Below are 12,301 nucleotides of genomic sequence, written 5' to 3'. Positions count from 1 at the left end.
TTCATTTCAATTGACTGATTTCCTTATATGAAATGTAATTTAGTAAGATCTTTGAAATTGCTGCATGTTGCATTTATATTTTGTGTGTGTGTGTGCAAAATATAAAGGATGGTCAATCGCACAAAGGACAACCAGCCAACTTGACACAACTGTGGGAAGTGTTGGAGTCAACATGGGCCAGCATCTCTGGAACGCTTTCAACACCTTGTAGAGTCCATGCCCCAACAATTGAACCTGTTCTGAGGGCAAAAGGGTGTAACTCAATATTAGGAAGGTGTTCTTAATGTTTTGTGCACTGTGTACATTAGGAACTCACTCAACTTACTATTGAGAGTAAGAATAGTAGAATACACCAGGTACATTTCAAAATGTTTAGTTGTGCATCAGCAGTTTTTCTGTCAGTCACTGACAGTCACTCAATTAGCCATGTCAGTTAACCATTTTAAGATTGGTAGTTAGGTTAGCCAGCCATCTAAACTTGATTTAAAAACTTTGTTAGTCATTCTCACTCATATCAAATTAACATGGCATAAGTCGTTAGAAAATGTGTAGAATTGCATTTTCTCTCTAACCCCCAACCATATCTTGCTAAGGGCCTCCAAAAGGCTGTCCAGAGATAAGGGACAATAGACACTACTGGATACAATTCTTTGAGTGCAGAGAGGAGGTGCAAGAGTGTCACTTTCCTGTAAACCCAGGTTAGTTAACGTTAGGGGGTTCTGAGTCGATATGACGTCTTCCTTCGCCTGGTTAGACCGCACAAACACCATACACACTAACACAGTTCTCACGAAGCGCAGCAGACTCTTGATGAAAGCAGGCTGAGTAGCTGTAAGCTTTTTCATGTGGCAGTTCCTACTTCCCACTGAGAAGTGTGTGTGCTTCTGAAACTATCATTTTCTGCTGCATCACTACTTACAAATAAAAAAATATACATGCACAATCCTCTCTAACTTTCATTTTTAATTATATAGGTGCAGCAGTCCCCCTACTCTACCCAAAAGCTCAAACTTTCCTCATAGGTCACATGTAGTTCTGTGGGGCTGTGAGTACAAGTGAGGGGTTTTCTCAAGAAGTCTTTCTAGGTTGTCCTCTTTGTCTGGCCCCACGATGAGATGAACAAAGTGGTGAGAAGGGCGGAGGTCAGCTAAACACCCCACGTCCTCTCTCTGTAGCTTTGCACTGTGCAAAGACCCCACTAAGGAGAGGTGGTTTGGAGAGCATATTAAAGAGACACTTTTTCAGTGTTTAATGACACTGTAATAAATTATCACTGCGTGTTTAACTTCCATTTTCTAAGTCTGTGAGCGCATGTGCACATGCATGTATGAAAGTCTGTGCGAAAAGTGTAAATTAGTTTCTCTACTCTGAGGTCATTATCTACCTGCCCTGCAAGAGCACCAGTCACCTGTCTAAGTTTCATTTTGACAGGAGAGAGGATGTCGAGAGAGTGCGAGGTGGTGTGGGCTTGTCACACACCCACCCAGCGTAGGGGTGGAAGCTGTGGGTTCCAGTCGCCTTGATACATTTTTTTTGTATATATATTTTTTTAAGACCATGGCTCAGATATAGAACCACACACCTCCTGCACACAGAGGCAACACACACTCCTCTCACACACACTGCGCCATGAGCGGTACCCAGGGCTATACATACCCCCAGATGTTTCTAGTGGACTACAGTGGAGGTTCACAGCCGTCGGTCCAACCTCCAGGCCTGGTACCTTGCTGGTCCTTCCCTCCTGCCCAGGAGAGGGTAAGGGAGCAGGGCAGGGCCAGAGGCTGCAGGAGGGTTGGCTCCTGGAGCCTGGTTGTGGCTTTGCTGTTTCTGCTGCTGCTGGTGTTTGGGGCTCTGGGGCTGGGAGCCTACCAGATACACAAGTTACAGACTCAACTGGATGGGATACAACAGGTGAGGGGTTTTGCTCAGTGTTTGTGTGGGGTTCTCCTGGAGCAAGTCTGCGCTCTGATTTCTATTTGTATCAAAGTATCTCGTCACTTCTGTCTCAATGCTCTTTCTGTAGGATATTATAAGAGCATCTCTCTTTGCAATGACACTGCACTGCTCCTCTGCAAAAAAAATATCAATGAAATGGATGCAGGGAGGAATCTGTGGTAGTTCATATTTAGCATCTTGTTGCATTTCATTGTTTTGTTGTTGGGAACATCTTAACTTACTGATGAGGAAAACAGGCATATAGAAAGCAATAGAAATGGCGACCTTTTGTAGGCACTAAGTCCACTATGGCTCGCTGGGCAAAAATGTTCCTATGGGGAAATGAATGGGGTTTTTGTATGAACACTGAAAATAGTCTGTGGTAAACACATGCTTAGGAGATCTTATGTTTTGTTTTTTTGATCATCTTCATCAGCTAACGTCACTTTTTGAGTTTAAGCATTTATGTGCTGAAAACGAGCACAAAAAAGTCTTCATAATTCATAAAGGTCATGTTAACTGACTGATATTATCTAGAACAAAATGCATAATATCCCCTAAGACTGTGATAACCGCAGATCTCATTTTTGGCATTTATCCCAAATCCTATTTTTAATTTCCCCCATAGGGGCAACATTCATTTCCCCCATAGGAATAGCTGGACGAAACAGACATAATTCACTTCTGGCTTTTAGTACTACAAGCTGGCGAGCTCTGTAGTCTGTTTCCCCCCCCTCCCCTAAAATGCAATTCAACGTGCAACAACGGTTGAAAACTCTGAACCTAAAAAGAGATGATTGTGACCACTGGAAATTGAGTGGGAGACTGGTGAGAGGTAGGTGGTACAAACAGACTGAGGTAAAGGGTAGATGAGAAAAGGTTTGACTTTAACTTTCGTGCAGGTTTTATTGCTGCCTCTGCATCTCAGACTATTAAGTAGCAATGACATTTAAAGACCGGAATCTGTTCAGAATTGTGGTCACCAGTCCAGCGCTGCTACAGGATATCCTTGACTCATATCAAAGAACACGTTCAGAAAGGAGCTGATGTTCAACGCACATTAGCGCAACATTTCTCTATAACCCTTAACCCCAAAATGTAATTTAAAATAACCTGTGTGCATGTTAACGTGATGTGACATTGATGTCTTTTTTTATTCTTATTTCACAGGTTAACATTGAGAGCCAAGGTTGTGCGCCTGAGAAGCTAGGGGGTGACCTTCCAGAGTCTGATCCAGACACAGGGAAGAAGGCCAGCAGACCTGCAGCACACGTCATAGGTAAGTAATGGGGTGTGCAGGCTTTTGCTCCAGCCCTTCTCAAACACCTGATTCTAGTAATCGGCTGCTAATCAGGACCATGATTAACTGAATCAGGTGTGCACCCCTGATGTAGAGTAGGGACTGTAAAATCCAGTGAAGTCTCATATCTAACCCCACTCTCCCTGCTGTCTCCCTTTGTTTCCTTCAGGCCGGATCGAGAAGGATGTTTCCCAGAATACCTTGCATTGGGAGCCCAAGGCAGGGCGGGCCTTCACTGAGGGAGGCGTGGTCTATCGGGATGGTGGTCTGCAGGTCAACGAGACTGGGCTCTACCACATCTACTCCCGGGTGCAGTTTGAGGCCAATCACTGCACCCCTACAGATGCCTTGATTCACTCTGTGTTTGTGAGGAGGCCCTGGAGCTCCAAGCCTCTCACCTTGATAGAGGCGCACAGGGAGGGCTACTGCAGCTCGGGCTCTAATGGGCGTGTCTGGACCTCTGGGAGTTACCTGGGCTCCACATTGCAGCTGGAGAAGCAGGACTGGGTCTATGTGAACGTCTCCCACCCAGCCATGCTCAGCCACACTCATCATGCCAACTTCTTTGGACTCCACAAGATCTAGCGAAAAAGGATGAAATCTGGAGTTGGTTTCAACTGATATTTCACTCAGAGAACCTTAACACTAAAATGGTGGAGAAAAAAGTAGTATTTATTATGATAAAGATCTGACACTGATTCCAACTGCAGGTGCATGTTTGGGATTTTATATCCGTCAACAGGGATCCAATTGTTTATATTCTAATAAATGTATTTAAAAAAAATTAAAGTTCAGACTGAGATCTTTGTCAGAAGTGATTGTATAACAGGAGGATGATTAGTGTTCTTTTATTGTTTGTGTTTTTTGTTATGTCCCTTACATTTTGTTCTCTCAATCTGTTACTCCCTTGCTTCATTAAAATTGTATTTTTTAAAATGTAACCTTTATTTAACTAGGCAAGTCAGTTAAGAACAAATTCTTATTACAATGACAGCCTAAATATTTCATCACAGTTTGCAGACCTCCAAGTTTATGGTTGAGCCGGTGCGGACATGAAACTAAGATTAGGGTAGGGTTGAGATATGAAAAGGGCTAACTGATTTCCAGTGATTATACAGAACTGTGGGGAATTGTTTCTATCGCTGAGCACCTTGGAGTCTGGCCCTGAATGACATGAAATGCAATGCTCACTTTACTCTAAAGGGGGTCAGGGTCATTTTACCCACAAACGCAAGCAGACTTTCCCCTGTAATTGTCAGGTTGTGCACTACTGGTGTAGAAGTCAGGTTCCGTAGAGCAGAGAGTTGTGATCAGGCGCACACTTTATTTGGCAGAAGCAAACAGACAGACGCAACTGTATCAAACAAACGTCCAGCAAAAGCTCAACAAAGTCACCATGATGCAAAATGTTTAACAATTAAACATACTATGTGTTGAACATGGTACCCGGAGAAAAACCAGCCTGGCGCATCACACAAAACACGTAACAAAAACAATTCCACACAAAGACATGGGGGGGGAACAAAGGGAATATACAGTGCCTTGCGAAAGTATTCGGCCCCCTTGAACTTTGCGACCTTTTCCACATTTCAGGCTTCAAACATAAAGATATAAAACTGTATTTTTTGTGAAGAATCAACAAGTGGGACACAATCATGAAGTGGAACAACATTTATTGGATATTTCAAACTTTTTTAACAAATCAAAAACTGAAAAATTGGGAGTGCAAAATTATTCAGCCCCCTTACTTTCAGTGCAGCAGAATTGAACTTTTCTAATAAGACACTTTAGTCATCGACTTTGAACACAAAACATCCATTAAAATTCCGCAAATAATTATCGCTGGGGCAGATTTTTTTACCACTCACAGCCGAAGATAATAACATTTTATATTCTGCAATATAGGGGTGGCAGATAGCCTAGTGGTTAGAGCATTGGGCCAGTAACTGCAAGATTGCTGGATCAAATCCCTGAGCTGACAATGTGAAAGTCTGTTCTGCTCTGAACAAGGTAGTTAACACCCTGTTCCTTGGTAGGCTGTAAATAAGAATGTGTTCTTAACTGACTTGCCTGGTTAAATAATTTTTAAAAAATCAATGTCTGCCATGTTTTTGGATGAGGTGACGAGGTAGTCTCTGCTCTCGCTGCGCCCTGTGCACACATACTGCTGGTACGCATGTGATGTTGGTCCATATAAACCGAGAAGGGGGTAGCTGCCTCCCAATTATGGCAACCAGAATATGGGCAAGTGGGTATGTAGAAAGGAAAGTAGTGGGCATGTGGAAAGGAGTGGGTGTGTGGACAGGAGTGGCTGTGTCGAAAGCACTCTGTTATTGGTTAGACTGTTGAGATTGAGCTGTGTTGTTTTTCTTCCATTACCAGGTGACTGCTGTACAATGAGTTACCATACCGTGAGAGTTTTGACTTTTGCTTTTAAACCAGATGATGAGTCTGAGTTGTATTTCACTGTTAGTTTTGTATCAAGGTGACATCTAGATGGTTATCACTATAAGTTATTTCTTGTGTAGGCTGCTGTCCTATTTGGAAAAAAAATTGTGTGAGAGAAGAAAATGGCCAAGTTAGCTACCACCGGCAACAAGACCGTGATACCCATTAGGAAGCACTGGTGCACTGGTCGCTGGCTTATCTCATCATACAGTCCAATCAGACACGCCAAACAGTCTTGAGTGGCAACAAATCTGCCCAATTAGCTGATTCGATTTCTATACACCCACACTTTTCAACACACCCACTTGCCCATACTCCGGTTGCCATATTAGGCTGCAGCTATCCATACTGGAAGCAACCTGGATATATGTATCGGGGTATGTAAACCTCAGTAGATTCCCTTGGACCCAGTCTCCAGTTATTTTTATACCTCAGTGCTCCATATCCCTGAGTGTGCATATTTTTGCAGGATCTGAAACCAGATTAAATACATACAGTTGAAGTTGGAAGTTTACATACACTTAGGTTGGAGTCATTAAAACTCGTTTTTCAACCACTCCACAAATTTCATGTTAACAAACTATAGTTTTCGCAAGTCGGTTAGGACATCTACTTTGTGCATGGCACAAGTCATTTTTCCAACAATTATTTACAGACAGATTTTTTCACTTATAATTAATTGTATCACAAGTTACATACACTAAGTTGACTGTGCCTTTAAACAGCTTGGAAAATTCCAGAAAATGATGGCATGGCATTAGAAGCTTCTGATAGGCGAAATTACATAATTTGAGTCAATTGGAGGTGTACCTACCTGTGGATGTATTTCAAGGCCTACCTTCAAACTCTGCTTGACATCATGGGAAAATCAAAAGAAATCAGCCAAGACCTCAGAAACATTTTTGTAGACCTCCACAAGTCTGGTTCATCCTTGGGAGCAATTTCCAAATGCCTGAAGGTACCACGTTCCTCTGTGCAAACAATAGCATTCAAGTATAAACACCATGGGACCACACAGCCGTCATACCGCTCAGGAAGGAGACGCGTTCTGTCTCCTAGAGATGAACGTACTTTGGTGCGAAAAGTGCAATTAAATTCCAGAACAACAGCAAAGGGCCTTGTGAAGATGCTGGAGGAAAAAGGTACAAAAGTATCTATATCCACAGTAAAACAAGTCCTATATCAACATAACCTGAAAGGCCGCTCAGCAAGGAAAAAGCCACTGCTCCAAAATCGCCCAAAAAAAGGCAGACTACGGTTTGCAACTGCACATGGGGACAAAGATTGTACTTTTTAGAGAAATGTCCTCTGGTCTGATGAAATAAAAATAGAACTGTTTGGCCACAATTACCATTGTTATGTTTGGAGGAAAAAGGGGATGCTTGCAAGCTGAAGAACACCATCCCAAACGTGAAGCACAAGGGTGGCAGCATCATGTTGTGGGGGTGCTTTGCTGCAGGAGGGACTGGTGCACTTCACAAAATAGATGCCATCATGAGGCAGGAACATTTTGTGGATATATTGTTGCAACATCTCAAGACATCAATCAGGAAGTTAAAGCTTGGTCGCAAATGGGTCTTCCAAATGGACAATGACCCCAAGCATACTTCCAAAGTTGTTGCAAAATGTCTTAAGGACAACAAAATCAAGGTGTTGGAGTGACCATCACAAAGCCCTGACCTCAATCCTATAGAAAATCTGTGGGCAGAACTGAAAAAGCGTGTGCAAGCAAGGAGGCCTACAAACCTGACTCAGTTACACCAGCTCTGTCAGGAGGAACGGGCCAAAGTTCACCCAACTTATTGTGGGAATCTTCTGGAAGGCTACCCGAAACATTTGACCCAAGTTAAACAATTTAAAGGCAATGCTACCAAATACTAATTGAGTGTATGTAAACGTCTGACCCACAAGGAATGTGATGAAATAAATAAAAGCTGAAATAAATCAATCTCTCTACTAAAATAAAGTAGTGATCCTAACTGACCTAAGACAGGGAATTTTTACTGATTAAATGTCAGGAAACTGAGTTGAAATGTATTTGGCTAAGGTGTATGTAAACTTCCGACTTCAACTGTAGCTAGTTAAATCAGAGTTAAATGCCAACAAGATAATATTCGCAATTACACTGAGCAAGAAACAAACAACCAAAATATGATTTTGTCATGAATTTAGTAGACCTACCATTTACCATTTACATTTTGCGGACCCACACCAATTGTCATTAGCTAGCCACTCTAGCTAGCTAGCAAGCTCTAGTCTAGTCCATGTGGCTAGCTAGATCACCAGCGGTGACAGTGAGGTCCATATGAGATTCAAGGCTCTAATAAGTAAAGAAAATACAGTTTGATGAGCTAGTTAAGTTAACTAGCAATGTACAGTACCAGTCCAAAGTTTGGACACATCTACTCATTCAAGAGTTTTTCTTTATTTTTACTATTTTCTACAAAAAGAATACTAGTGAAGACATCAAAACTATGAAATAACACATATGGGATCATGTTGTAACAAAAAAGTGTTTAGAGATATTTCAAAGTAGCCACACTCTTGGCATTCCCTCAACCAGGTTCACCTGTAATGCTTTTCCAACAGTCTTGAAGGAGTTCCCACATATGCTGAGCACTTGTTGGCTGCTTTTCCATCGCCTCTCCCGAGTCCATACCGAGTTGCAGCGATAGGACAAGACTTTAACAACCAATTGGATATCACAAAATTGGGCAGAAAAGGTGGTAAAAAAGTAAAAAATAAGATGGCACAATCGATCATGTTTTTAAATTTACGGATAGCCAGGGGCACACTCCGACACTCAGACATCATTCAGAAACAAGGCATGTATTAATGGCACCTGTTTGAACTTGTTATCAGTATAAAAGACACCTGTCCACAACCTCAAACAGTCACACTGTTTATTTTTATTTTTTATGCAACACTAAACAATACATTAATTGCACTATTAGGGTGAAAAACGATGTCCATAAACTGTTGGGGCCTACTTAAAGCTGTCCCAACAGTAGAGCTTTCTTTTCAGCACCATAGAGTGAATCCTTACCATCACTACACCTGGCTATCAGCAGAGCCTTGTCTGGCAGCGAAACAGTTCATTCAGTCTCATTTACTGCCTTTTTAGAAAACATAGCTGATATGGCTGACTTGCCTAAACAATGTGGTTTTTACTGACAATTGGGATGTACAAACTATAGCATAAGGGAATGATGAGCGGAATGTACAGCGACCATAAAGGGCTAATTGGTGGAGTCCTGCGGAGATGGTTGTCCTTCTGGAAGGTTCCTCCATCTCCATAGAGGAACTCTGGAGCTCTGTCAGAGTGACCATCGGTTCTTGGTCACCTCCCTGACCAGGGTCCTTCTCCCTCGATTGCTCAGTTTGACCAGACGGACACCTCTAGGAAGAGTCTTGGTGGTTCCAAACTTCTTCCATTTAAGAATGATGGAGGCCACTGTGTTCTTGGGTACCTTCAATCCTGCAGAAATATTTTGTTACCCCTCCCTAGAACTGTGACTCGACACAGTCCTGTCTAGGAGCTCTACGGGCAATTCCTTTGACCTCATGGCTTTGTTTTTGCTCTGACATGCACTGTCAACTGTGGGACATTATATGGACAGGCGTGTGCTTTTCCAAATCATGTCCAATCAACTGAATTTACCACAGGTGGACTCCAATCAAGTTGTACAGTCGTGGCCAAAGGTTTTGAGAATGACACAAATATAAATGTTCACACAGATGTTACTATGGAATACTGAAGTATAATTACAAGCAGGTCAAAGGCTTTTATTGACAAATACATGAAGTTGATGCAAAGAGTCATTATTTGCAGTGTTGACCCTTCTTTTTCAAGACCTCTGCAATCCGCCCTGGCATGCTGTCAATTAACTTCTGGGCCACATCCTGACTGATGGCAGCCCATTCTTACATATTCAATGCTTGGAGTCTGTCGGAATTTGTGTGTTTTTGTTTGTCCACCCGCCTCTTCAGGATTGACCACAAGTTCTCAATGGGATTAAGGTCTGGGGAGATTCCTGGCCATGGACCCAAAATATCAATGTTTTGTTCCCCGAGCCACGTAGTTATCACTTTTGTCTTATGGCAAGGTGCCCCATCATGCTGGAAAAGGCATTGTTCATCACCAAACTGTTCCTGGATGGTTGGGAGAAGTTGCTCTCGGAGGATGTGTTGGTACCGTTCTATATTCATGAGTGTGTTCTTAGGCAAAATTGTGAGTGAGCCCACTCCCTTGGCTGAGAAGCAACAGCACACATGAATGGTCTCAGGATGCTTTACTGTTGGCATGACACAGGACTGATGGTAAAGCTCACCTTGTCTTCACCGGACTAGCTTTTTTCCAGATGCCCCAAACAATCGGAAAGGGGATTCATCAGAGAAAAAATGACTTTACCTCAGTCCTCAGCAGTCCAATCCCTCTTCCTTTTGCAGAATATCAGTCTGACCCTGATGTTTTTCTTGGAGAGAAGTGGCTTCATTGCTGCCCTTCTTGACACCAGGCCATCCTCCAAAAGTCTTCGCCTCACTGTGCGTGCAGATGCACTCACACCTGCCTGCTGCCATTCCTGAGCAAGCTCCGTACTGGTGGTGCCCCTATCCCGCAGCTGAATCAACTAGGAGACAGTCCTGGCGCTTGCTAGACATTCTTGGGTGCCCTGAATCCGTCTTCACAACAATTGAACAGCTCTCCTTGAAGTTCTTGATGATCCGATAAATAGTTGATTTAGGTGTAATCTTACTGGCAGCAATATCCTTGCCTGTGAAGCCCTTTTTGTGCAAAGCAATGATGACGGCACGTGTTTTTTTGCAGGTAACAATGTTTGACAGAGGAAGAACAATGATTCCAAGCACCACCCTCCTATTGAAGCTTCCAGTCTGTTATTCGAACTCAATCAGCATGACAGAGTGATCTCCAGCCTCGTCCTCGTCAACACTCACACCTGTGTTAACGAGAGAATCGCTGACATGATATCAGCTGGTCCTTTTGTGGCAGGGCTGAAATGCAGTGGAAATGTTTTGGGGGGATTCAGTTCATTTGCATGGCAAAGAGGGACTTTGCATTTAATTGCAATTCATCTGATCACTCTTCATAACATTCTGGAGTATATGCAAATTGCCATCATACAAACTGAGGCAGCAGACTTTGTGAAAATGTATATTTGTGTCATTCTCAAAACCTTTGGCCACGACTGTAGAAACATCTCAAGGATGACCAATGGAAACAGGATGCACCTGATTTCGAGTCTCATAGCAAAGGGTAAATAAGGTATTTCTGTTTTTTATGTTGAATACATTTGCAAACTTTTCTAAAAACGTTTTTGCTTTGTCATTGTGGGGTATTCTGTGTAGATTGAATGGAGAAAAACAATTAAAATCAATTTTAGAACATAATAAACATAATAAAATTTATAAAATGTGGAAAAAGTCAAGGGGTCTGAATTATTTCCGAATGCACTGTAGTTTTGACTATAGGGTGAAATTTCTGTCTAAATAGAAAGAGGCAACAATATCTGAATGCGAACTGAGAGACCGTTTAGTTGCAGCTGCCAGACCACATGTCTCTCAGGTGTTAGGTTGATGAAAACACTTGTCTGTCGGTGCTGAATAATATCCCCATGCCTCTCATCACCTGCACCTCTCAATGTGTGAAACTAACCCTGACACTCACTTGAGTTTGAGTCCAAGTGGAGTCTCAACTTCTCATGTAAAGAGGGGAAAAAAGTTAGTGTAGGTATAAAAATAAATAAAATCCAGAAGTGTGTGAACTAATGAGCATGTGTGCAACTGTCCGTGTGCTTGTGTGTTTAAATATGTGTTTGGATCTGCATGTGTGGGTGCTCATGTGTGTCAATGCATGCAAGTGTGTGTGTGTGGGGGAATTGAATCTGCATCAGGGACCGACAGGCCCACCTAGTCTCCTCTCCCCCCTCTCTTCCCCCATAAATCACACTCCATCCCCCGTGACAGTCACACAGGAAGTTAGAGCAGCGTCAGAGGAACGCTCTGTTCTTCTCTGAGGTCTGGCTGTGCCCATCATGCACCCCTCAGTGTTTTTGTACATGCATGCATGCGCGCAGTGCAGGAGAGGCAGACGTTAAAGCTGCAATGTGTGACTTTTCGGGTGACCCCTCAGAATTCACATACAAATGTGCAAGTCTAAGAAGCGGTCGATTGCTATATTTCTATGCTTCCCGTTCTTAAGTTACGTTTTTTGCATCTTTTACTTTCGGTTTTGTACACCAGCTTCAAACAGCTGAAAAGATTATATTTTTGGTCATTGAAAATATATTGCACAGCGGTTTAGATGGTACAATGATTTCAAACACGTATTTTGTCAAATAAACTGAAATTAGGCAAACTATTTGAATTTTAGCAACCAGGAAATGGCGGAGCATTTCTGGATATTGCACCTTTAAATGTTGCAGCACTGCCTCCGCATTCATCTCACTGCAGTTGCAAAGGGGCCAAGCTTTTACAGTAAAACACATTGTAAGGGATTTCCTCCTCTTCTTCCGAAGAGGAGAGGCGAAAAGGATCGGAGGACCAATATGCGGCGTGGTAAGTGTCCATGGTTCTTTTAATACGTAAAGGTAAACATGA

The 12,301-nt window shown here is 42.6% G+C and overlaps 1 protein-coding gene across 1 annotated transcript; it reads left to right on the top strand.

The window, feature by feature from the left end:
- Positions 1–1,080: 1,080 nt before the first annotated feature.
- Positions 1,081–4,171, top strand: faslg (Fas ligand (TNF superfamily, member 6)). Its single transcript, XM_021604209.3, has 3 exons — positions 1,081–1,911; positions 3,106–3,214; positions 3,405–4,171. The coding sequence occupies exons 1-3, from the start codon at positions 1,630–1,632 to the stop codon at positions 3,818–3,820; spliced, it is 807 nt and encodes a 268-aa protein (XP_021459884.3). The 5' UTR covers positions 1,081–1,629; the 3' UTR covers positions 3,821–4,171.
- Positions 4,172–12,301: the final 8,130 nt, after the last annotated feature.

The sequence above is a fragment of the Oncorhynchus mykiss genome, chromosome 5, assembly GCF_057628025.1.
Source record: "Oncorhynchus mykiss isolate SJ-2025 chromosome 5, ASM5762802v1, whole genome shotgun sequence".
Lineage (NCBI taxonomy): Eukaryota > Metazoa > Chordata > Actinopteri > Salmoniformes > Salmonidae > Oncorhynchus > Oncorhynchus mykiss.
Note: the sequence above shows the minus strand (reverse complement) of the source record. Positions and strands in the feature narration are given on the sequence as shown.

What these genes read in the sequence shown, in the direction of transcription:
- faslg (XM_021604209.3), top strand. Translation starts at nt 1,630, where the DNA reads ATGAGCGGTACCCAGGGCTATACATACCCCCAGATGTTTCTAGTGGAC. An exon ending in AACTGGATGGGATACAACAG is followed by an intron (nt 1,912 to 3,105) that starts GTGAGGGGTTTT and finishes CTTATTTCACAG; the next exon opens with GTTAACATTGAGAGCCAAGG. An exon ending in ACCTGCAGCACACGTCATAG is followed by an intron (nt 3,215 to 3,404) that starts GTAAGTAATGGG and finishes TGTTTCCTTCAG; the next exon opens with GCCGGATCGAGAAGGATGTT.